This window comes from Mytilus californianus, unplaced genomic scaffold (assembly GCF_021869535.1).
Source record: "Mytilus californianus isolate M0D057914Y unplaced genomic scaffold, xbMytCali1.0.p SCAF_7, whole genome shotgun sequence".
Lineage (NCBI taxonomy): Eukaryota > Metazoa > Mollusca > Bivalvia > Mytilida > Mytilidae > Mytilus > Mytilus californianus.
This window is the reverse complement of record NW_026262723.1, coordinates 69,024,088-69,051,333: the sequence shown is the minus strand read 5'-3', so window position 1 is coordinate 69,051,333 and position 27,246 is coordinate 69,024,088. Positions and strand designations below refer to the sequence as shown.

The 27,246-nt window shown below is 32.2% G+C and overlaps 2 protein-coding genes and 2 long non-coding RNA genes across 6 annotated transcripts in view; 2 read left to right on the top strand and 2 right to left on the bottom strand.

Annotated features, from left to right (window-relative positions):
- LOC127709955 (protein CLEC16A-like) overlaps nucleotides 1-15,191 on the top strand; it is a 126,063-nt gene extending 110,872 nt beyond the window's left edge. For all 3 annotated transcript variants that reach the window (XM_052215659.1, XM_052215658.1, XM_052215657.1), the window contains exon 23: nucleotides 12,778-15,191. In XM_052215659.1, the coding sequence (XP_052071619.1) occupies nucleotides 12,778-13,781 (1,004 nt within the window). In that variant the 3' untranslated portion in view covers nucleotides 13,782-15,191. The remainder of the gene's footprint in view (nucleotides 1-12,777) is intronic.
- Nucleotides 15,192-17,964: 2,773 nt separating this feature from the next.
- The window catches only part of LOC127709979 (uncharacterized), a 13,935-nt gene continuing 4,653 nt past the window's right edge, over nucleotides 17,965-27,246 (bottom strand). The window contains exon 3 of the long non-coding RNA XR_007985879.1: nucleotides 17,965-18,154. This is a non-coding gene — a long non-coding RNA (uncharacterized LOC127709979). The remainder of the gene's footprint in view (nucleotides 18,155-27,246) is intronic.
- Nucleotides 23,252-24,777, bottom strand: LOC127709966 (suppressor of cytokine signaling 2-like). The gene has a single exon (XM_052215674.1). The coding sequence runs from the start codon at nucleotides 24,533-24,535 to the stop codon at nucleotides 23,786-23,788; it is 750 nt and encodes a 249-aa protein (XP_052071634.1). The 5' UTR covers nucleotides 24,536-24,777; the 3' UTR covers nucleotides 23,252-23,785.
- LOC127709978 (uncharacterized) overlaps nucleotides 24,901-27,246 on the top strand; it is a 25,670-nt gene continuing 23,324 nt past the window's right edge. The window contains exons 1-2 of the long non-coding RNA XR_007985878.1: nucleotides 24,901-25,236; nucleotides 26,446-26,498. This is a non-coding gene — a long non-coding RNA (uncharacterized LOC127709978). The remainder of the gene's footprint in view (nucleotides 25,237-26,445; nucleotides 26,499-27,246) is intronic.

The window sequence follows — 27,246 nt, the reverse complement described above, 5'->3', positions numbered from 1 at the left end:
TATATGTAAACTGTAATCAGCAATAATGTTCAGCAAAGTAAGATCTACAAAAAAGTTAATATGACCAAAATTGTCAATTGACCCCTTACAGAGTTATTGCCCTTTAAAGACAATTTTACACAATTTGTTCATCAAGTTTGCTAACATTTAAAAATCTTCTCCTCTGAAATACAGGTGAGCAATTCAGGCTCTTGAGAGCCTCTTGTTTTTAGCATTGCTGCTTAAACAGATGGAGAACATACCAAAGTGATATCTGAACTCATAAGTTAAAAACTGACAATGCCATGGCAAAAAATGAAAAAAGATGAACAAACTACAATGTACAAAACACAACATAGAAAACTAAATATTGAGGAATATGACCAAAAAATTCATGCCTTTCGTGTATACTGTCCTATTTTTTTTTGGATTATGATATATTACTGCTTCTTATTTATGCCTTATTATAATCACATATTTGTTCCAATGCTAAAGGATTTTAATCAAAAGCTTTTCTAGCTGCTAGAAGTTTGTTAAATTTGCCTCAGTGTATTGTTGTCAGCATTTAAAAGTAAAGAGTTGGCTACATAATAAAGTTTTAAAGTTCAAACAGTAAATATAGGCAACAGTAGTTTACTGATATTCTGATCTCATAAATTTATTAAGAAGATAAAAATCAAGGAAAATATACAATAATTGAAAGAATTATATGAACTCCAAAATGGGTGACACTTGGTGTGTCGAAAGGGTTACCGTCTTCTGATATGCTATGCATGCACCACCAGCCATGTGAATTTACAATCAGTCAATTTATCACAATTAGAAATAGGACATAATCGGTAAAATTACAATCAAACAACTATTTTGATATCCCAAGAACTATTAAAGACAGTGATAACAGGTCGCTAGTGAGTTGGAGAAACAGGCACATTGTATTATAGTCAGGCAATTTTCTATAGAACTGTGAAGTTCCATCCCTGCTACATATTGTATGAATGTACTTGAATTTAGAGAGGAAGAACTACTAAGCTATAAAATAAAACTTCTTCTGGAGTTAAACCTGATATTCAAGTTTATTTTATTGTGTAGAAAATCCTCTTTTTGTCGAGCCTGCGACTTTTGTCGCAGAAAGCTCGACATAGGGATAGTGGTGGCGGCGGCGTTAGCTAACTTCTTAAAAGCTTTATATTTTAAAAGGTGGAAGACCTGGATGCTTCATACTTTGTATATAGATGCCTCATGTTACGAAGTTTCTGTCAGTCACATGTCCAATGTCCTTGACCTCATTTTCATGGTTCAGTGACTACTTGAAAAAAAAGTTCAGATTTTTTGGAATGTTAAATTCTCTCTTATTATAAGTAATAGGATAACTATATGTGGTATGTGCGTACCTTGCAAGGTCCTCATGCCCGTCAGACAGTTTTCACTTGACCTCGACCTCATTTCATGGATCAGTAAACAAGGTTAAGTTTTCGTGGTCAAGTCCATATCTGAGATACTATAAGCAATAGGTCTACTATATTTAATGTATGTAATGATAGTAAGGTGTACATGTCCAACTTGCAGGTGTCATCTGACCTTGACCTCATTTTCATGGTTCAGTGGTCATAGTTTAGTTTTTGTGTTTTGGTCTGTTTTTCTAATACTGTATGCAATAGGTCAACTGTATTTGGTGTATGGAAATATTTTACGGTGTTCATGTCTGTCTGGCAAGTTTTATTTGACCTTGACCTCATTTTCATGGTTCATTGCTCAATATTAAGTTTTTGTGTTTTGGTCTGTTTTTCTAATACTGTATGCAGTAGGTCAACTATATTTGGTGTATGGAAATATTTTACGATGTACATGTCAGTCTGGCATGTTTTATTTGACCTTGACCTCATTTTCAAGGTTCATTGCTAAATGTTAAGCTTTTGTGTTTTGGTCTGTTTTCCTAATACTGTATGCAGTAGGTCAACTATATTTGGTGTATGGAAATATTTAATGATGTGCATGTCAGTCTGGCAGGTTTTATTTGACCTTGACCTCATTTTCATGGTTCATTGCTTATGTTAAGTTTTTGTGTTTTGGTCTGTTTTTCTTACACTTTAAGCAATAGGTCAACTATATTTGGTGTATGGAATGATTTTAAGGTGTATATGTCTGTCTGGCAGGTATCATCTGACCTTTACCTCATTTTCATGGTTGATTGGTCAATGTTCAGTTTTCCTGGTTAACTTTTTTTTTAGATACCTTAAGCAATAGGTCATCTATATTTGGAATGATTTTAATGTGTACATGTCTGTCTGGCAGGGTTCAAATGACCTTGACTTCATTTTCATGGTTCATTGGTCAATATAGAATTTCCATGGTTTGGTCTGTTTCTTTTATACTATAAGCAATAGGTCATCTATATTCTGTGTATGGAGGGATTGTATTAAAAGTGTACATGTATTTCCGGCTTGGTTTATCTGACCTTGACCTCATTTTCTTGGATCATAAATATTAATGTGATACTTGTAGTAAAACTTTATATGTAGGACTATCAACATAAAATCAATGGTCAGTATAGTAGGCGAGACATTTCAGCGTGTGCACTCTTGTTAATATAAACTGTAGCATAATAAACTCATAATAAATACCAGGATTAAAGATAAAAGTAAAGAGATGTTTGAAGTTTTGAACTGGTTAATGTAATAAAAAGATATGGAATAAGGGATAGAAAAAAAGAACATACACTCGAATGTAACTTCATTCAAAATATGCCCCCTTCTCCTTTGTCCTTTTTTCCAATGTGCATTGCAATAGCTCAGATGGATATCATCATTTTTACTTCGTTCATATTTTAAATCAGTAGTTAAATTTAGAGCACTAGGTGACATTATTTTGAATCAAGGTTGATCTGAACCATTTGATTATGCTAATATTTAAATAAGACCGAGAAACACTTAAAATTTTACTATCACTAGAGAATAACATAACAAATGTATGTTATCTAAAACTTTGGATATTATATTTTTTATCAACTGAAAAAGTGACTGATGTGAGTTATTTTCATAACTTGTATTTTTATGGCTTCTTTGATAGCTTTTAAAGCAGCTAGACCTGTAGGAGCCAGCTTTAATCCTAGTTATTTTCATATTTAATTCTAAAATCTTAAACAAAATGATCCTGTGATTAAATAAAATAATTTCTGCTATATTGATAGAACAAAAGGGGGTTCTCTAGATTTAGCTACCACTGTTACTGTTTTTCTCTACAGTTACAAAGCTATGAATTACACAAATCCATTTAAAAAGCAACCTAAAGAGCCTTCCCAACTATTATAACATTTTTATGCCCCTAGGGGCATTATGTTTTGTGGTCTGTGCGTCCGTTTGTCCGTTTGTCCCGATTCAGGTTAAAGTTTTTGGTCAAAGTAGTTTTTGATGAAGTTGAAGTCCAATCAACTTGAAACTTAGTACACATGTTCCCTATGATATGATCTTTCTAATTTTAATGCCAAATTAGAGTTTTGACCCCAATTTCACGGTCTACTGAACATAGAAAATGACAGTGCGAGTGGGGCATCCGTGTACTATGGACACATTCTTGTATTTTAAATCAAATAACAACAACCATTGAAGTTCATAATAAAAGATGGTCACAGGACATTATCCAATAAGAGGAATTTCATTTTTTGATTTTTTTCTAACATGTTCATAAAGCAAGTCAGATGAATATAACCTGAACACTTTATCTGTAGGGCTCAAATCCGTTCTGTCGTGTAGATATAGGGTCTTATGAAACTAGGGTACAATGCACACAAAGGTGTCAAACCAGTCTAAAAAGCCAGAGGCTGCCGATGCTTTTTCCTTTCTTGCCGACAAATATGTTGTTGTTAAAGTAGACAAAACCTCAAATACTATTATTATTATATGCAAAAATCAGAATTTTAAATGTTGAACTAACATGACTAAAGAACTAGGAATCACATTTACTCTCCTGCATCTTTCATAAATGGAGATTTAATAAATCATAAATCTACCCTTTTCTTCTTTTGTATTAACATAAAAAATGAGATGAACATCTCCTGTCTTAATACTGGCTATATAAACCTTACAAAAATCAAAATAAAGAATGATATATAGCCTGGTCGTCAAGATGTTCGCCTACAATTCTTCCTACAGTAAAAAATGGCCTTCATAAATATTGAGATAAGGAATATCTATCGAATGGTATCAATCTTAAATATTTGGAAGATCTACTGTAAAATATTCATACGAAATCTTTTTTAATTTTGTAGTTATATCAAAACTTTTGATTTTTCTACAGTAACGCATCTATTTCCCCATGCTCAAGATCAAATACATCGTCTTTTTAAACAAAACTTTTTCTACAAAAATGGGAACTAAGATACAGATTCCTTGTTTTAGGTTCATGATGATTCTTACTTTGTGAAGAATTATGCTGATTCCAATAACAAATACATAGAAGATTATATCAACAAAATGCTGTACATTTCGATCGATAATACATTTGTAGAGTTTGTTGGATTGAAATTTCAAAAGTCAGTTGTTATTTCAATGGTTACAAATTATTCACCCCTACTGGCCGACTTGCTTTTGTACTCTTATGAAGCAGGATTCATATATACCTTTTCGAAAGACTAATAAAAAAAAGACATCTTTAATTTCACTTTCAGATATATTGATGATGACCTTGACTCAATAACCCACATTTCGGTGAGTGCTTACATCTCATATATCTTTGTGAACTTTGAGATTAATTATACTACCAGAAACTACAAGGTCTGCTTCATATCATGATCTTTTCCTTGATATTGACACAGATGGACGACTTCAAATCTACAATCTATAATAAAAGTGATGAGTTCAACTTTCCAATTGTCAACTTCCCATTTCTCAGCAGTACATACCATCCGCTGGATGGTGAGGCATTTACATATCTCAATTAATACGTTGCACTCCTGCATATTCACACTATACAGACTTCATTAAGGTTTGTCCTCCTTAAACAAAAAGTGCTCCAGATTTTATATGAGGAAAACCAACACTACATAAGCTACCGGGGTATCTATGCCTGGGGTAGAAACCCCTTAGTGTTACGAATAATTCAATATTTTATAAACAGAATATGAAAGTATCAAAGATATTTCATGTCAAACCAAAAGTACTTACTACTTGGTTGGTGACTAAACCTCTGCAGTAGTGGCATCGACCCAAAGGTGGTAAAAACTGATAAAAACTACAAGGCTTATACGTTGGTACGTCAGACGCGCATTTCTTCCACAGAGGACTCATCCGTGGCTGACAAATCATAACAAATTGAGGGCCAAACAAAAATTCTGAAAACTTGTGCCAAATACGGCTAAGGCTACCAAGAAAACTTAAATGTTTCGAATTGGACACTTTATAAACAGTAGATTTATTTTATGTCAACCCACAAGTGCTCCATCGGGGACGAAACGTCAACTAGCATTGGCATCGATCCAGTAGTCGTACTGAAGCCTTCAGGGTGTACTGAAGTATTCCTTATGAGCAGCATTTCCAGTATACCTAATTATAAGCATTCCTTTTTAGCAGATTCCCTGGTATATAAAGAAGAATTCAATACATACAACTACTCTGATGTAATCCTTTTGTCCTTATTAGCACCTTTGCCAGTATTCCGTATTTAGAATAAATTTTTATCAGAAACGATCATAAATTTGTAACATACTCTATTAGTGGCTTGTATATAGAATATTGAAGCAATCTTTATTACAATAGAAACATATATAGTATTATCAAATACTGTGTTTGATGTTCTGTGTAAATTCGCCTTTTCTGCTTTTAAAAAATCTATAACAACGAATGAAGTTAACTTTTTAACTTGACATTTCTTTCCCAACTACCCTCAAAGAAAAAGAAAAGGATTTTAAATAGGTCGGCAGGGTCTAATATACTGAAAAATTTTCATCAGAAGCTGCTATACTAATTTAGAATCAACTTGAGTCATCTTAAATGTGTGTTAATAAAATATTTTAACCTATGTCACTGAAAAAGTTCTGTCATAGTTCTTTGAGGCACATTGTGTCAATATTATGCATTGTGTCACGTAGGTGCAACTTGCTCGTTGGAGAGTCTGATTTAAATAGGCATTCCTCAATTCCTATTTAATATAAAACGCTTATTTTAAAACAAGAATGGTAACCTTGTTCATTACTACTAATGATTCTTCATTTTCAATAACATTTGTAAACTTGATGCCTAAATTTGTAAAGGCATTCCATAGAAATATTGATTCAACTTGGTAACAGTCGACTCTTACGATTTCTTGGAAGAATAAAATAAAAAAATTATCCAGACAAATTTATGTTACTTGGCTTAATTTGATTTTCGTGGAACACTGCTAGATGCACAAATGTAGAGATCACAAGTCTTAAAATTCCGTTTATATATTATGACGTCAAACCTAACCATGGCTTAGTATAAGATGAAATCTAAAATAATTGTTTGAATTTGTCGCTTGCCATCTATACCCTTGGCAGATAGTTAAATTATTGTAGTATTTGCAAACTTCATATTTATGAATGTATTTTCCGATGTAACGTAGAATATTTTGAGGATAAGTAAAGATAGTTTTCCATTGACCTAAATTGAGTCTTAATTGTTTCCCTTGGCCGCCATTTTTTAGGACAAACTGGTTGATCATCTTATTTGACTAACAAAATTTAAACACGTGGTACCAGTAAGTCTGATAAAATATCCTTACTGGATGAATAATACAAGGCCTAAACAAAGGAAAATTGATCATAAAACACCGTTTGCTAAAGTCTAGCGGTTAGTAGTTGAATTTGGTTGATTTATGACGGAATTTGTCCAATTTGCCTTCTAACATGACGGCAATGGGAAGTAAATTCCACTCAAATTTCGCAAGAGGAGTATTATCAATAAAATGACAAACTTCGGTGATGAAATACTCCAACGGTAATTTGAAATACAGAGATTCATTGTCGAGCCGTGATGATCGTTTGTACCTAATAAGTTACTTTTTAGTTTTTTTTAATTAATTTCTACCAAGGAAGGTAAAGATTAAGTGAACGGCAGATTGCTTCTAAAATTGGAAAAGCAGTATTCATTTGCTACCAATGAGTTGAAGCCATCTTTTTTTCTTAACTGTTCATTACAGATTGTAAAGTCACTTCACATAGTCATTTCGTTGGTTTTTATATTACAAAATTTGTAAAATTAATGCTTTGATCTCACGGTTTAAAACATAAAATTATGAATAAAAGCGGTAGGCTCAGTAGATATCATCAATATACATACAGACAAAATACTGGATTCGTTTTTATTTGTTGGATACAAATTTTCGTGGATCTCTTTGATATGTTTAACCACGAATTCAAATGCACAACAAAGTATACATTTTCTCTAGTCTGGTATGCAGACTTTGGAAAATCCACGGATTCAGATGTCAACGACAATACAATTGTTCATCAATCAAAGCAAATAAAGGAATCCATAGACTTTTGTTTTGTCTATCAAACAAGATGTTTATTCTATATGAAAGTTGTTAGTCTTGTCGCATTGGTAATTATTTGCACACAACAGCAGTAACAAAAGCAAACATCTTATTTTAGCACAACTTATAACAAAGTAAACAAAAAAATTTTTTTATGATATTTTTATAAGTCTTTGTGAGGTAGTGATTGACACGTCATTGACTCTTTACTTTATTTTAATTCTCCGGTAGTTCCAGACCGTTTAAGAACTATTCACGGTCTGTCATATGATTCAATTTTAAGCCCCAGTGATCAGATTCCTATGTAATTTATGTGACCGTTAATAATATATGTCAGTCTGACTTGCTTAAAAAGGCACTATCCTCAATTTCATGCTTTAGTAGTCGGGCTTAATTTCAAGGATTCATTTCATTTTTGGTTTGAGAAAAGAAATAAACTTGACATGTGTGCCTTGACGTTATTCAATACCCCAGAGTGCTGGTGAAGTGTTAGAGCTGTACATGTTAACTATACATGACAGGTTGATAATAATTGTTCTGTGAATATATTTTTTAGGAGTAGGTTTCATTTCACTTTTCCCTTAGTTTCCAATTACATAGATCGTTGAATGATTGACTGGCTCATTTCTAGTGACAGGGTGTTAATATAATGAAAGTAAAACTGTACTATTCCTACTATCGAGTTCCAATGATTTATTTTCTGTTTCACGAGAAGTTTGGGAAATTAACACATCTAATTATCAGACACACTAGTATACATGTATACTAAAAGTTTAACTTCAATATGAACAGACCTGTCATAATAAGATTGTGTATGCTTTACCATCTGAAGCTTCCTTGGGTGATTTTGAAGTCTCCAAATTTTCTTTTTACAATTAAAATTGAGCGTTATTCGTTGCTCAATTCTATACAAAGATTGACTGATAATTGGATGAACAAGACAATGCTAGATAAAGTTGGCTTTTTCATGAGTATTTGTATACCTTTCTAAAGTGGATAAATTGTTTTAACTTGTTTGTCCTTCTATCCATCACTTATAACTCACTATATTCCTTGCAACTTTTTTAACTCAATGCTTTGAAATATAAAAGATTATATTTGTGAATTGTTAGGTACAATGGATTTTCACATATTGTGTTCACCTGCACGTAAATATCCGATCGTCATATGATCAGAAAATATCATTTGGTTGTTATGCCCCAGCACTAAGTAACCGGTACATATAACGTTACCAATGTTCGTCCTGTCGTCATTTCTTTATTATGAAATCAAAGTTCTTCGAACTTTTTTGTTAAGCCAACATATGTTGAGCCAATTTTGTAGTACATTTGTGCATAATGATGACATTATTGAACTGCATTTCGTTCTGGTTGTCCGCGAAAAGTGGATATCTTATTTGTGTAATTACCTCCTACAGTTTTCAACTCAGATCCCTGAAACGTCAAAGATTGTACACATGTATGTATAACTTGTGCACTTGCTATTATTGAATTGTTCCGAGGATATATTCTCCCTTTTCGAGACTTTCGAGAAAGAGAGGCGGAAGATACCAAAGGGATATTCAAACCGTCGAAAACGAACTGTCAATGCCTTGGCAAAAAACGAAAAACGACAAAAATACAAACAACAGTCTACGAAACACGACATAAAACTAAAGAACTTATAAAGTCATTTTTCAGCAAAATTGACGAAAGACGGTACCAGAGTTGTGTAATCATTTTCTCCTACAGTTTTCAAATTGCTCTCTCAAACTTCACATGGAGATTGCAAACATGTCGGAGTTGTGGAATTGTTTGAGGAACTTTTCATATTTATCAAGACTTGGGAACAAGTCATTTGTCAGCAAAATTTTATGAAAGATGGTACAAGTTTTCTGTAATCAACTCTCCGGACAGTTTTAACCATCGGGGCTTCATTTTTCATCTGAATTTACAAAAGACTGTACAAATTGTGTTTAAACCCCGATCTTTGGAACTTCACAGAGAGTGCAATGCACCTTCCATTATGGAATTGTTAAAAAAATCTCCCATTTTACATTTTATATGTCCATACATATTAAATGTACAGTGTAGACCATTCTCCATTCTTCGCGATCAAAAGAGTATTCAGAGTTACATTTCAATATATTGTTTTTTTATTTTTCTGATTTTTATTGATAAATGGACTTTATTTTTTTTTTCGATGTTAATATTTGGTTTCCGTCTTTAAGTTATTATGACACCAATAACTTTGTCAAACTTCGAGCACAAGCCTTTTTCTGATACCGAGATAACATCTGAAGAAAAATTTTATAAATATATATTTTTTGTCATTTTCCAATATTTACTGATATACTGGCATTTTTGCAGTTAGTCTGCTTTTCAATTTTGCTGACTATAAATTTATTTAGTGGGCAATAAAGAAATTCGGGTAAAATCTTCTTCATTATATCAAGAAACAGTATCCGAAGAACATTGTTTGATCTTTTTTATTTGTCTGTGTTGAAATCTGTTGGTTGGAATAAAGTAATTGTTTGTTCAGTTTACTGATCAGCTGTGGTTTTGGTACTGATCGGTACTAAGAAAATGATATCGACTACTATTTTCACAGCACAACAGACGCTTTATTATTTTCTCCTTTAGAATAATTTTATTGCGAAGGAGCAATGTATTAACTACTTTTAATTATACTTTTGTTAATACAGTGGAACACTGATAAATATTGAGATTTTATTTTAAACAAGCATCACGAAAATTGAAAAAGATAAAATTAATCTTCCCTTTTCTGTTGAGGCTTGAAGCATCGTGTTAGTAGATGAAAGAAGATTACTACAGTGAGAGATTGTACAATCAATTGTATTGTGTCTCTACTACAGTTCAGTACTAATTTCAAGAGTTTGATTTTATGGTAGATATGAAGTATGAATATTTGTTTTTTTCTATAAACAACAGCAGCTTTGAATATAAAAAAAAAATAATTATGTGGCAGATATTTGACCTACATAATCAATCATAGTCATTTTAACTTGGGTGTAACAATTATATGATGTTTTGGATGTAGGCCAATGCCCTGTTAAACTGAATCACAAGCTAGTGTTGTCATAACACGGAGATGATTACACTTCTTGGAACAGTATGCAAATTAGTTCTGGGAAAACTTTAAATGTTGTATAACATTTGTTTTGATATCAAAATCAGCTGATTTATAAATTTAGAATGAAAGATTTATAAAATGTTTTAAAATTTATTTGAAGTTAATTATTTATTCTTTCATTTAGGAGACACAAGATATTTCTGATAAACATTTGCCATTCTAAATTGTTTGTAAAGTTATAATATTACTATAAGTGTAGAGGCCATAATATTACTATCAGTTTGGCCTCTACCATTTTTTCGGTTCAACTTCTAGAAAAAATTATAATAAAATTGTTAATAAATTTTTAAAACGAAGACTTTTGTTAGATAATCAGGTTAATTTTTAAAGAAGAAAAATATTCGAATAAAATTAACAGAATGGCAAAGCAGTAAAAACTAGTCACATATGATCAGAACTATTTTAAAATTATTTTTTATTACGTTTTTATTCATTTTTACTTCTTTATTATCTTACTGATAAAATAGCATATTTAACGTCATTTCAAGGGGGGAAATGTTTTTTTTTCATGTGAATTATTATTGATAGTTTGGTAAATTTGCATATTATATTCATTTGATTTTTTTTTTATTAATATACAGTGATAAAACTTCCACAAGTATTGAATTTAAATATATTCGTGTTAGCTCGAAAGGCTTTTCTGTAATAACATTAATGGCACACTGAAAGTAATTAACTTTTAACAAGCAAAGACTACAAGACATGAAAATACGAAAAAGGTATTAAAAAAAGGATAAGGCATATATAGCTATAACAGAATCTTGTAAATTGATTTTGTCTCCATAAACTATTCATCACACGAACTTAATTTTTTACAGGAACATAATTTTTGGGGGATTTTTCTTCATAAAACGAAATATTTGAGAAAGTGACTATTAAATTTCCTAATTGTCTCCGCTGTTTTATTTCATTTTTAATATATATTTATATATTAAATACAAAAGAAAGAACGTGCATGTTTAGTGCGAACTGTACGGTATATTTTGATTGGTTTATTTTTTTTCTTTTTGGCCATGGTATTTTGTCTGGTTATCTTTGGCTAATGATTTTTGAATGTACCCTTGGTATTTTCTGCCTCGTTTTATATTAGATGGTTTATGTCGTATAATTTTAATCTGCATAATATTGAATATCTTGGAAAATTTATATGCATTTTCCAGTGGAAAAGATTTTAGAAATCATGAAGTAGTTTTATGCATTATTTTTGACAACTTCTTGTCGCGTTGAAAAGGTTTTAAATGGCTTAAAAGTTACACATTTTGATACAAATATACAATTAAAGTATGTGCTGAGGCGGCGTTAAGCAAACACCAATCACCAAACACAATTAAAGTAAAAGGTGGAAATAATAAACTAGGGTTTTTTGCTTGTTAGAGAAAAGTCGTACGGTGACCTATAATTTCTTATATCCAGGTCGTTTTAACTCTGTTGAGAAGAGTTCTCATTGGCACATAAACCACCTCTCCTTATTTTTATACGCCCATTTACGGAACGTTTTATGGTATACCATTGCCCGTCCGTTCGTTCGTTCGTCCGTACGTCCCAAAGTTGGTTTCCGTTCTCTAACTTTAGTTTGCCTCAACCAAATGTTATGAAACTTATACACAATGCATATTACCACAAAACACAGATAAAATTTGAATTTTGATGGCGTCACTATAACTATTCTAGAGTTATGCCCCTTTATAATCATAAAAATTGCTGCATATTTCGTGTCCGTTCTCTGACTTTAGTTTGCCTCAACCAAATGTTATGAAACTTATACACAATACATATTACCACATTATACAGATCAAGTTTGAATTTTGGTGGCGTCACTGTAACTGTTCTTGAGTTATGCCCCTTTATAAACATAAAAATTACTGAATTTTTCGTTTCCATTCTCTAACTTAAGATAGCCTCAACCAAATGTTATGAGACTTATACACAATATTTATCACCACAAAACTCAGATCAGTACAAATTTGGGTAGCATCACTTTTACCGTTCTTCAGTTATGACCCTTTATAACTTTATATGATATGCAAGCGGGGGCATCATCTGTGTCCCATGGACACATTCCCGATTTATTTTGTCTACGTGTTGAAGATATTGGCTTTTTACTCGGTATGTTTGAATATATCACAAGGTTCTTTTTTTATGACTATCTATTTTTAATAACTATCAATTTCGTTTTAGGGAGAAGTCATCCAATTCGTAGTGTGTCAACACCTTCTCAGCAGTCTCAAGAAACTACTCCAGTAAGCACACCAACACCGCGATCGCAACAAGTAGACCCAATTCAGTCAATGCCTATCAAATCTCATGGCCAAGAAACAATCAACGAATCAACTGATAGTGTTGAAATAGCCGAAGAAGCTTTTGCTTACCAAACTTTTAATCAACATACTGGAACTAACGCTTCTAGTCGTCATACACCTTCACCTGTTGACAATTCCCCTTTTCAAGAAATTCAAATGGAAGATTTGTCAAAAAGGAAGAAAAAACATTCGAAAAAAATGCCAAATGTACGTCTGCATCAAATGACATCGTCATCTCATAGTAGAAGTCATTCTCATAGCCCAAAACGTGAAGAAGGCCTCAGTTCAAATAGAGGACATTCTTATTCGATGGTGGAGGAAAGTAAGCGTGAGAGGAGTTCAACTCCAAAAGGAAGAGGTCACAGTAACAGTCAACCTATTCCAGAAGGAAAACGTTCACGCCCATCTTCGGGGTCGTCTTCAGACGAAAGTCATAAAATCAGAACTAGAAGTAAAGAAAGTCAGTCTCCCAAAACACTAAGACCTGCGGAAGAACCAGCATTGACTTTGTTTTCACAAGACAGTGAATCAATGGCAACTAGTATAGACTCATTAAAACTAGTGCCACCAGCCGAGAGTCTAAGGACTCCTAGTGATACATCGAGTACAGGGACTAGCAACGATGGACAGAACTCAGGTGTTGAGAATCAGGATGATAAAAACTCGGAGTCAAGTTTCAAAGACTCAAAACCAAATTTTGCATTTAAATCCCCGTCTGCAGCGGACGTTGAAATAAGTAAAGCAAGAGTTGAATCTGTTGCTCGAGCTAAATCTTCCTCAGCTACAGATCAGCTCACAAAGCTAGCTCAGATTGTCCAGGAGCATTTCTCAGACGATAAACAGAGTGAAACAGGCTTAGTTGATCAGAATACTGACATGTGACATTGTTAAAGATTTACCTTAGTCTGGAGAATTTAAGTGCAATGTAAGGTTATAGACCTGTAAATAAGAATTGTGTTATAAATATAATATTATGTATTATACATAAGTTTGGAAAAAATTTAATAGAATTGTGTACAGATAATATGGGGTTAGTTAAGGATCACATTTTATGGGATAGGCAGGGGATCTAATAAGATTTTTGTCTATCCATCTGACCAATTAACATATATCTAAATTAGAAATGCCATTTGTGAAGGAGAATAAAATGATACACATTTAATAATGAAGTGTTTATAGTTCTGTTCATACTAGTGTATATGATTATCTTCGTTGGATATGTGAAAAATGAAAACAACACGTTATTATTTTATGCATGTACAGTTAACTCAAAACCTCTTCCTTTTAGGTTAACTGCCAACTTTGTTTCATTATATGTAGCTTTCATGTCAGTGAGTTTCTCCGTTTTCCTCACAAGGACTGAGGATAAAATTCAAGATTGAAATGCATACTACGACAACAAATCTGGTGTAACATCAATATGAAGTCAACATCGGTGAACCATCTTGATTGTCAATAGAATAATTTCCAGGAGACTTATCTTTAAGAACAAATGGAATTCTAATGAATATCAACCTATATAGATATTTGGAGATTTCCGTGTAGTATACATTAAACTTATTCTTAGTATGCATTTTTCTTTAGTATACATGTTCAGTATAATGATACAATTATCGAAGATAAATGCAATTAGATTAATATTCTGTTTGTTTTAGTTTTACGTTTGATTTGATAAGAAAATGCGGAACCAAGAATAAAGCATATCATGTGCTTATTAAATGCACTAATTATAAGCCTGGCATCTTTGGTGAGAACGAAAATAGATTTCTCAACTCCTATTCATCAGATAGAACTTGTATTATGAAACTGCTTGCCAATTATAAAACTTCCTAACTATTTTAAAGTGTTTTGCACAAGTCAAGTACAGTTTAGGAGTTAATATCAGTTTATGTGTACATGCATATTAATGTTGTGATGTAGGCGTCAAATAAAAATGTGAGCGGTAAAAATTGTCCTTCAAATAGAATTTAACACTTACAATTATTGTTTATTATATGCGTATTATGATGACCTTGAAAATGTTTTTCCCAATTATAAGTTTATCAACATTATAATCTAATGCTGTACTGTAGATCTTGATCATTGAATGTACATGTATCCAAGTGAATGAGTTACATGAAACATACTATTCCTAATGTGTTCGGACAAAGCTTTGTAAATAATATCAATTACTCACTACATTTCCTTTTATGAAGTGTCTGACCTAAAAATAGAAAATACAGAAAGATATCATGTCAGAATGTGTTCAATACAGAATGCAATTAAACTATATCACGCTTTAAGCAAAGCGTTTAGGGTTGTTTTTTTTTTTTTTTTTGCAGCCTCCAACTCTTGAATAGTGACTTATTTCATTAAAACTTGTTCTCAGAAACATGCATTTTATGCATGAATAAGTTGGGTCGGTTGCTGTGAAGGTCACAAGTCATAGGGGAATGAAAAATTGGAAGTTGACATGTCTATACTAACAACGAGAGTCCGTTATAAAATAAGGCCTACATTGAACACGTGAGTTGTTTTGGTTCAGTTTTGATACTTGTTAAGATTGGTCGCCATGTGAAGGTCACATTCTATGTCACCATTTTGATTCGATTGTTTGTTGCAGGAGTTATGGAACTTTGACCAAATCAAAAGGGGGGGGGGGGGGGTTCCGATTTTTTTAAGGAATTCATATTTTTTCAAAAAATTTCAAATTTTGTAAAAGTTTCAAGAAGTAATCTTCAATTGCACAGTATTGCGCAATAGATTTGTAAGATCTTTTACCACATTTATTTTGTGTCAGAAACCTATATTATGTCAAAAATTTGATACGATCAAAATTCAGACAGTATCAAGCTTGAATATTATATCCAAATTTGCCCCAACTGTTCAGGGTTCGACCTCTGCGGTCTTATCATGCTGCTCTGCGAAGCATTTTATTTGGCATATTTTAGCATAGTTAGACCCAATGAATACTGCTTCTCAAATAGCATTTGTCAGAAAACTTTCATAATTGGTAGGATTTATTATTAACATGTGTAGTTGACCATGCTTTACCACCATTTTGATGTGACAATGTTTGCGGGAGTTGTGTGACTTCTACCATGCGTAATGACGCTATGAGATATATTGTCCAAATTTTTCATAAATATTAGAATTGTTACTATGTGTTATTGACCATACTATACTACAATTTTGATTTGGTTTTTTTTCTCAGCAGTTTTTGGACTGTTTTGTAAATTTTGACTAGTATTACATGCGATCATACCATGTGTATTATTTTAATAAATAAAAAAAAGTTAAGGTAATGCACATTCTTGATGTAAATACAATGTAATGTCATATCAATATAATTTAAAGTTAAGGTAAAGTGTAACAATGCATTGGAACACTCTATTAATGTCTGTACTCTTGGAACTATTACATTGAAAAGTTGCAAAATCCGAGGACTGTTTGATACAAAGTATCAATCTTGTTTTGCATCAAGGTCCTCATTTAATCAGCTATGCCACAGAGAAAGGATTGGTGTCACTGGTCACGTCTAGAACCGTCAAAATTGTACATAAATTGGTCCATTCAAATCTGATGAAGGTATAAGCTTACGTTCATGGTGGAACATTTCTTTATTTTATGTATTCTAAATTATTCTTACTCAAGTTTTTTTCATTTATTTTTTTTTGTAGTTTGGATTAACATTGTACACCTCATTTCTGTATACATATAGTATTTTAAGATTATAAATCATGTTTTATTCATTTTGATATGCACGCCATGCCTAGCTACCAATGAAATGTAGTAAAAATTATTGAAACTAAATGTATTTGAAATTTAAAGTATTCATGTACATCTGTTTAAATACCCATTTTTCCTCCCTCGAGCTATTATATAACAAGCGAAACTACGCCTACACACAAAAAAAACCATTAACAGTTTATAAAATTATATCGGATCAATGCAAATGATAAGACAAGGTAGCGGTATAATGAATTGCATATTTGAGTAGGAATCTGGAATAGCTATAGGAAGATTGTGGTTTTAAGTGGAGGCGTCTATCTTAATTCTTTGAACTGATTACTTTCCTAGTTAACATGTAGTTCCAGAGTCTTATGATTTAAGTCTCTGCTATAAGTAGTGCATATCGCCTCAGTGCCTCTAACAAAGTCTGATCGTAGAGAGTTTCTTCAATTCAGTGAATCAACCGGTCAGATTCCTAGTTTCTGTCAAAATATATTTTTGGTCATGATTATTAACTTCACTTCAATTATCAACGTAATAACGGTCTCATTTAGCTACTCAGTAAATGGAACAAGAAAGTATAGAACAACCCATGCTTTTGTGGTTGATAAAAATAAAATGATTTTAAGTGGTACTAAAATTGGCATTTAAAGTAATAGGGTAAATATGTAGAAAGTGAACTTTTTTTACTAAGCATTTTGGGAAATTTTTTTAACCTATTACGGAGTTTTTTGCCTGAAATGAAGATTTTTTTTACTTTTTTTGACATTGTTACAAATAGTATAGGAGCTAGATTACAAGAGTAAGGAATGAGCAAGAATAGTAAAAGTAATAAGTTACTGTGCAGAACATACCTTTCTGTAAAATGTATAATCAAAGCAGCCAGAAGTTGCGCGTAAAAGTTTTGAATCTGCTATTTCCTCAAAGTCTCAAGTCAGTGATTTTGTTTGGCCGTTTCTGGAATAAAACCTTAACTGGAAACGTGTCAGTCGAGATGCTGATTACTGTAACTAAACAATTAGAAAAAACATTTGCTTTGTACAATGTGCTCAATGGTCAGTTTATTGTTTATTAATAATGTCTGTCTTATAATGTTATATGGATAATTGTTAAGTTTCATTATAGTAATATTTTAAATTTAATATATAAATAATTATGTTGTTTTCTGTATGAAGAATGTGTAAATTGTATGAACTTTGTAAAATTTCCATGAAATAAAAGTTTACAAAATGTCCTTGTTTCTTACGGACAGTATGATTATAAGAGGCAAACTATTTTTTTACATAGTCGAAGTGACAAAACACACACGCACACGCATTTTCAATTTCAAATATGCTTTTTATTAGCTTACCTGGTCGGATGGGCCATATTAGCTTTTGCAATCACTTTATGTCCGTCGTCCATCGTCCGTAAAACTTTCTTTAAAAAAACTTTGAAACGCTGTATATGGATTGAAACCAAAGTGTGTCTGCTTCATCTTTAGGATGTCAACTATAAATGTAGTGATTTTCGTTCAAGTTGATCAACCAACGTGGCCGCCATGTCTAAAAATAGAACATAGGAGTCAAACTGCAGTTTTGGCTTATAACTCTTTAAACTTATGATAGCAATTCGAGAAAAACTGAGATGGTAAAAATGGTCAGCGTATCGAGATCTATATACCTGAAACGTTTTGGAAAAATCTGCCCACCTGTTTTGGAGATATTGCACCTGAAATGTTGATTTTAAAGTGATTTGATATTGCCTGCCATTGTTTCAAAAGAAAAATCTAACTACTCATGTTGGAGTTATTGCCCCTGAAATATCGGCTGTGAAAACTATTGGAGCTAGGTTTAAAGTTTAAATTGCAAAAAGAATCAGCACGACAAGATGTATGTACCCTGAAAATTGGAGAAAAATCTGACGACCTAAGGATTAATTGCCCCTTAAATATCTTTTTTGTCGAGCCTGGTCGCAAAAGCGAGACATAGCGATCCTACATTCCGTCGGCGTCGTCGTCGGCGGCAGCGTCCACAAATATTCACTCTGTGGTTATAGTTTTTCAAATTTTAATAACTTTCTTAAACTATCCTGGATTTCTACCAAACTTGGACAGAAGCTTGTTTATGATCATAAGATAGTATCCAGAAGTAAATTTTGTAAAAAAAAATCCTGTTTATCCGTATTTTACTCATAAATGGACTTAATTTTTCTGCCAGTTAACATTACATTCACTCTGTGGTTAAAGTTTTTCAAATTTTAATAACTTTCTTAAACTATCCTGGATTTGTACCATTCTTGGACAGAAGCTTGTTTATGATCATAAGATAGTATTCAAAAGTAAATTTTGTTATAAAAAATCCTGTTTATCCGTATTTTATTTATAAATGGACTTAGTTTTTCTGCCAGTTAACATTACATTCACTCTGTGGTTAAAGTTTTCAAAATTTTAATAACTTTCTTAAACTATCCTGGATTTGTACCAAACTTTGACAGAAGCTTGTTTATGATCAAAAGCTAGTATCTAGAAGGAAATTTTGTAAAAAAAAAATTCCTGTTTATCCGTATATTACTTATAAATGGACTTAGTTTTTCTTCCAGTTAACATTACATAGTCTGCAGTTAAAGTTTTTAAAACATTTATTAGATTCATAAACCTTCTTGGATTTTACCAAACTTGAACAGAAGCTTCTTACAATCAAAAGATAGTATCTACAGGAAATTTTTAATAATTTTTTCCCCATTTTTGTTTAGCCTGCGACTAACAGCAAAAGTAGGCGAGACATTGGGTTCCACGGAACCCTTACAATTTTTTTATCAGATATTGCCTCGCTGTTGTGCAGATCTATGGCAAAAAAAAATAATAGATTATTTATACCTTATATACAATAATCTCTAGCTTTATACTAGACTACGGTTTCTTGTCAGACGTAAGAAAGGCTAAAAGAATATCGCATGTTTAACGTGAAATAAATCGTAAAAGATGAAACTGTTAATTTCTCAACTCTTTATTGAAATGCAGCCAACCAGTGCTACTCCCTCCAGAGAAAGGAGAATAACCGGCATATCGCCACAGAGTGAATTGAACAGAGGCATGAAATGTGTTTTAAATTTGCACAAAATGCATACTGTTGAAGTTCTGTATGAAACTTTTTACTTGATGTTATCGTAATCTCCAATAAAATCTCTTGAAATACGATGTTCTTCAAATTCACAAACTGAGGTATTGAAAATCAAATGCATTTCAAATATGAGTGGATGTATTCCATCCCTAATGGTACAATGATTCTAACGCTACATCACCAACTGTTTTCGTCCTGAATAGGCATGATATAATTGCCACAGGTACAACCAACCAACTGTATTTATCTTTTCAAAGTTTAAATGACAAAACAGCAGTATACACGGAAGGAAATGAATGCAGTCTTCATTAATAAACATTACTCTCTCCCCTACATCATCAGTGTGTATTGTGTTGTTAGATCCATTATGAGAACAGAATGCGTCCAAATTAAGTTACCAAACATCGAAATGAATTGAGAATTATCATAACAATGTTTCTTAAAAAGTATTTAAAGAATTTATCGTTTAAAACGCGATTGAAAGTTCGATTATAGGATTACACATCTGCGGTGGCACTCTTCATGGTCGAAACTCATAAATCCTGAGTCAGTACCTGAAAAGAATGGATGCGACGTAGATATGTATAAAAAGGGAAATTGCATACAAGATGCAAAAAATAAACTGCGTTTAGGTCCGGTATCTATACGTCTTTTACTTTTAGACTGCAGTGTAATTTATTTGTAGAATGTGTCAAACAAATTTTTCTCGTTTTTTATATTTATGCACAATACGTGTGTTTGATTTCTTGTAGTTTAATCATTTGTTGTTGTATTTTTTCTTGTTTTTAAGTTTTTTCCGTGTTTGTTTGTTTGGTTGGTTTTTTTTTTTTTTTTTTTTTCTCTCTCTTTTATTTATGGGGGGTCGGGGTCTTTTGACTTTTGAAGTCTTATTAAAGCTGCACGTTCAAAATTCTTTACAAAATGACTAGTTTGTTTTTAACTCATAATATCAATCCTTTTTTTCTTGTGTCATACTATACTACTCCACTGTACTATAGCTACTCCTACACCTCTTGCGGTCTAACAATTAACACTTTTTAAGGTTTAATAGGTTTTCAGGTTGATAAGGACAAAATGAGTACAGATGAACTAGAGAGCACATAGTATCGTACTGCATATTTCTCTTACATAGGTCATTCACCTTCAACGGGAATCAAATACAATTGACATTGACCTTTGAACACTAATGTGTTTTTATTTGCCGGATTGTTTTCCGAAATTATAAAGGATATCATCAACTATCGATAGTGATTAAAGTTAAAATCAGCTTCCGTTTAACATTAATAAAATCTCTTATCCAAGTGGTTTTGGTATGTTAGTTGTTCAGCTAATTGCTGGCTATTTTAGTTTAAATATCAACATATTTTACGCTATGATTAATTAGATGTCTCAGACGACACAAACAATCTGTGACAACAGGGCATTCGAAACCCTTAAGACAATACACGACTGAGACAAATCGAAAGGTCTGCACATAAGAACACTCGCAAACAAACGAAAAACTCTCCAAGACCGAAATTTGATTACAAATTTTTTGGTGAAAGATTCATGAGGCCATAATAACAAATGTTTGCGTTTAGGTTTTCTTCCTTTAGCAAAAATTTGTGTAAAGTAAAAAAATATGGAGATGTGGTAAGATTGCCAATGCGACAAATATCCACCAGAGTCCATAAGATGTGGATGTAAGCAACTATAAGGGTTGAGATCTCAAAAAACATGTTTAACCCCGCCGCATTTTTGCGCCTGTCCCAAGTCAGGATCATCTGGCCTTTGTTAGTCTTGTATCATTTTTAATTTTAGTTTCTTGTGTATAATTTGGAGTTTAGTATGACGTCCATTATCACTGAACTAGTATACATATTTGTTTAGGGGCCAGCTGAAGGACGCCTCCGGGTGCGGGAGTTTCTCGCTGCATTGAAGACCCATTGGTGGCCTTCGGCTGTTGTCTGCTCTATGGTCGGGTTGTTGTCTCTTTGACACATTCCCAATTTCCATTCTCAATTTTAACTATAGGTCACCAGGTCACCGTAAAGCAGCTTCAATTAGCAAAACCCATACAGTATTGTAAGCTATTGAGTAGGGTTGAGCGCTCACAAACGTGTTTACCCCACCCCCACCCCCACACGCACACTTTATGGGCCTGCTCCAAGTCAGGAGCCTGTAGTTCAGTCGTCGGCGTTGGTTCATATCTGTAATATTTTTTTTTCGTAAATTGTTTTGTTATAAATTGGGTTGTTGTTTTTTTTTTTTTTTTTTTTTTTGAATTGTTTCTTATTTTTCATGTCGCCAATCGGTGTCTTTTATAGCCGACTATACGGTATGGGTTTTTCTCATTGTTGAAGACCGTACGATTGCCTATAAATGCTTGCAACCACTTCATTTAAACTCTTGTGGATAGTTGTCTCATTGGCAATCATACCACATCTCCTTGTTTTTATATCAAACCACCTGCAACTTTTTCACGATATGATACCCAAAAAGCCAATAAAAACTTTAGGGTAGACATTTTGAGGCACACAAAATAGGAATGTTAGGGAAACCCTAAATACATTTTTTTTTTCCTTGAGTATTACTGATCTTCCATCTTTATTGAGAAATTATTGGAAATTACAAAAACACCAATATGTATATTTTTGATGATTTATTCCCACTCGAGTTAGCTGAATATTTTAGAAAATGTCGGAATTCACAGGTCAAAATTACAAAAAGGTCCCTTATAACAGTATCTATTTAGTCACGGACCTAAAACCAATTTTACATAAACTACTATTATTTTTGTATTCTACAAATCGATTATTAAAATCATATCAAAATAATTCATAACAGCTGCATTGGTTCTTTTTTAGAACGTTATTTGACGAATCAACGATGAGGTTCCTTCCTGAACCAAATTATTCTAGCATCATGGTTTTTCCGAGAAAAAAAATATTTCCCTATTTAATTTTATTTCTCTATGTCTTTATAGTATTTATATATATATATCAATATTACCCCAAATTTTAATTGAAATATCATTATTACAATTCAAATTCAAATCGCATGTTGATTTTTAAATGACATTAATCGATACCGGATAATTATATTGATTAATTACATAGATATCATAACATATTTAACGTACAAAATTGTAGATCAATTTTAATAGGATAACAAAAAGTAGTGATCAAAGATCGATCCACACCTTCAATACTGTCGATGACTAAATTTTCAGATATCAAATATGGCAATACACATTCTGTGTACTATCCCACAAATTATACCCTTTATTCACAAGATAGAACAAACAGGTTTATTTTTTTAAATTGGACAATCCTTTTTTAAAACATTGGAGTACGATACTTTATATATTACTGATTGACTCACTGCACATTTAAATTTGTCAGTTCAATCCGTAAGGGCGATAAGGTTAAAATTATTATCACAAAATTTGTACAAATCGGTGCATGTTTTTCTTTATATCTCTTATACAAACACCAGTGAAGGAAGTCTGAACCGATTGGCTATTAAGTTCTGTTACGGTATATAAAACACATACAAAAGTAAACTCAATTTTTTTATCTTATAACAATTAACAATAAATTAAATATACATACACTGAATACTATTACTATCTTGTCACGTTTTGTCACCTTCGATCAGAAAATTACGAAATACTGTTAAAAATATTATTAATAGATATTATCTGCATGTTTCGTTACGAAAATATATGTGAATGCGAATAGAAATTATTTAGCAATTTCACAAAATATAATTTTAAGTTTCACATGCATACTTAAATATTTAACTATTGCTTTCGAAAATGGCAGTGTTCGATATGTTTTCAATTAATTTTTAAACAAACTCTGTTCGTAAATATTTCATAATCGATCCACACAAGCTTGTAGGTCTTTTATTCTCCCCAACACAAATTATTGTCTCGACTAGTGGACTCGTCGTATGTTAACACACCACATGTATATATGTTATACCTGCGAAGTTTTGCACCATTAGTCTTTAGAGGTAGAATGCTGCTTAAAAGAACAAGAGTGTGGTCTCTTTGGATTTCATATAAAAACATCCTAGTTTAATTTATCATCAATGTAGATGCGGATAGTATTTCAAGTACTCCGACAAAGGCCGTGGTAAGTTAATTCTATCAATGTTCGTTGCTATCTCCTCTTTTTTCTGGGACACAGGTAGAGTGCGGTTGATTGTCAATCTACACAAATGTTTTAAATCAGTTACTGCGTTCACTCTTGGTTTTTTAAGTACTATTGGCAAGTCCTTGCGTCCTGAACTTTCTAACCATCTACATTTGTTACGTTCATTTAATCCTAATCTTACGTAATAGTCTACTAAACTAACTATTGAATCAAATTTTGGCACACTTGATTTAATATTCACATCACAATCTAGTTGAAAAAATCCCTTTGAATATGATACCCGTACACTTGTTGGTCCCCGAGGAGTTTTCACACTCACCGAAAATAAGAAGTTTGGATCTGAACTATCCCTCACTAAAAATGTTCCTACGTCTGATTTGCCTAATGTTAGCTTTGCTTGTTGACTCGACATTCCATTAAAATACCAGTTTGATTGCATAAGTAATTCCATATTCCTACTTTGGACATTAAAGTCTTTGGCACATAAATAATCTGAAGTTCTCTCTTCTGTATTTTTCGGACAAGTCCGACACGTGTACGTACCACCAGATTGTAACTTAAGTTGTCTATCAATCTTTGCGTCTTTGTATGCTATCAAATCCTTTTTGTAGTGTGGACTTAAATTTTTGAAATCTGACTCTGCCATACATCCAAACACGATGATTTGATCTTTTGGACACATTTATATGTACCTCCTTGCCCTACTTCACCGACTGATAACGTAACTAACTTTGTTTATAATTTTATGTCTTCTCTTTTAGGTTCGTAGAGACATTTGAAACACAAACTGAAAACTCCGCCTTTTAAATACACCATCGAGGCTACTAAGAATAATCGAACTGAGAGTTCACAAAATAAAGGAGACCTATCATTCTCAGAAAATCAGGTGTTTTCCTCGGAAATCCCCTTTCGAGAAACAGCGCATGTCACGGTGTCAATATAAATAAATGGAAACCACCTTTCTAAAAATAAACATCAGTTACTTATTTGTTTTCCTTGTAAGAAGAATTATCACAGGGAAGTATATTTCAGGTAATTAATTGATGAAATTACTGATATAATTGTTATGCCCATTGTTTCAATATTTAGTACTTTGTAAGAATTTGTTTACACGATATAAAATTGCTGAAGTGAAAGTAAAAGATTAACACACGTGACCTTTATTTGTAAACAATTCGCTGAATTATGTATATAACACAGGTGAAGTTAACAAATAGATGCATTATTAAGTGTGGTTTCACACAAATCATTGTAATTCGTCGTAAAATGATATTCATTTTTGCATACAATGAATGAAGTTGTATTAAATTCAATGATGAGTAAATCCTCTACTTTTTCCAATAATTTAACGGCGGTTTATGGTAACAGTAATCGGATTCGCATGTATGTATATATATAATCCAATAATTCTACAGTATATGAATACTAAAGAATTCTGATACTTCCTTTCATCGTTAATTTAACTATGGTTTTACTTGGAAGTATTAAATGTGAAAGAGATCTACGGCGTATATGATAGAAACTGAGGGAAAGTAAAAAAAAAGTATTAATTAGTATTAAATTCAAACAATAGGATTGTGACTAAATATACATGTAAGACAAATAAAAATTAAAGTAAAAGATCTTCACATGAAATAAATGTTTGTATTCGATCTGGGACTAATACATGAATTTGTTTATTGGTCCCAGATTAGATACAACCATGAGGGCGTTATATTGTTAATTTTGTTAATTTACACCTGGATATTATGGTTAATGCAAAATGATAGATCTCAATCAATTTGGCAAAAGGGGGGCGGGGGTCTTTCAGCAATTTGACCTTATTTTATGTTAAAGCATACATTTTTTATGCAGGATATCCAATAACATTTATTGGCGCCGTGGTTTGAATACTATGTATGTAACATTGAAATAGAGAGACTAAATGTACGGATATGTCACTGGATTTGTTCTTCAACCCGGATAAACACTTCAGAAGATTTTGTCTTAATCCATCATAAAGAAATTTTTCGGAAGGCTTAAAACATGAAGAGCAAATATTGAGACAAAATTTTTGATACGTGGTATAACAATATAATAAAAGAAGTAGAAAAATACGTATTCAAAACGTCTCAAAAATCGACAGTCTACCTTTTTTTTTTGCACAACTTAAAGATAACATATGTAAAAAGGTATAACACTGTTAGTGTTAAGGTCTTCACGATGTGAAACAAAAACTTGTATTTATATGGTCAATGATCTTCAAAATTAACACCAACATAAAAAAAATATTGTAGTTTTCACATTAATACAGAGGTCATCAACAATTCTTTGTAACTTATCCTTTACTTTTTAGGATGAGAATGGAATGTCAGTGTGCCACACTCAACATTGCTTCAACTTATAAATTAAACTCTTAAGTGTTCATCTTAAAACAGTCTCTATGCACTTTTCGGGAGGCCGTTGGTTTGCTTGAAACTGGTTGATATTAGATCATTTTTTTTCTTATGAATTTTTGACAACTTCTATTATTTCAAATAATAATTTTCATAGTTGAATATTCATAATAATTCAATGCATTCGAATTGAACAAGTTTATTTTTATTATTTTAGCCGTAAGAGACGACTGTGGTATAGACATACAGTCATTTGGAAGTCTCCTGTCCGTAAGTAGAACCTATATGGTGACTGATTTGGTATAGTTCCTTTGTCTGAACCGTGGTATATAGATATGAAACAAGGTCCGTGTGGACCTTAAAATCGTTGCGTTTAGTGTAGGAAGCCAGGCTCTCTGCAAATAAAAAAATCCTTTTGCTACAACTTTTACTTTTGTCCGCAGATGGCTTGTTGCAAGACATTTTTTTTGTTCCTATCTTTTTTTTTTCAGTGTCAGTCCAAAATTCTCGCCCTTTGGTTAATCTGGTCTTATAATGAATATGCACTGGACATCGGGATAAAAAAAGATCCATCAATCATTTTATGCAGTCTGATTTATTTATGTTGATTGTTTTTATATTCTTGTAATTTATTTTATTTCTATATAAATTTTTATCATGTAATAAATCTATTTACATATTTTATATCAATTAATAGAAATATAAAAACCGTGATAGTTAAAAAAAAATGCTCTAACATTTTATAAATTTATAAATAAGGCATGTAAACATTTAAACAAATTACATATCTGTTGCACAGCTTTGTTTTGCATTGTTAGGCTGACCCATTTTTCAGCTAAAATGATTGGGTAGAATTTATCGAATTGTAACGCCAGGGGCCTGCTAAATAGGACTCTTGAAACCTTTCCAAGAAAAGTGAATAACCTGTGTATAATTGATGACGGAAACATTTAATGTGCACAACAAATCCAAGAGATTTTTCATATGACGCGATTTCTTGGGCAAGAATCTTTCTTTC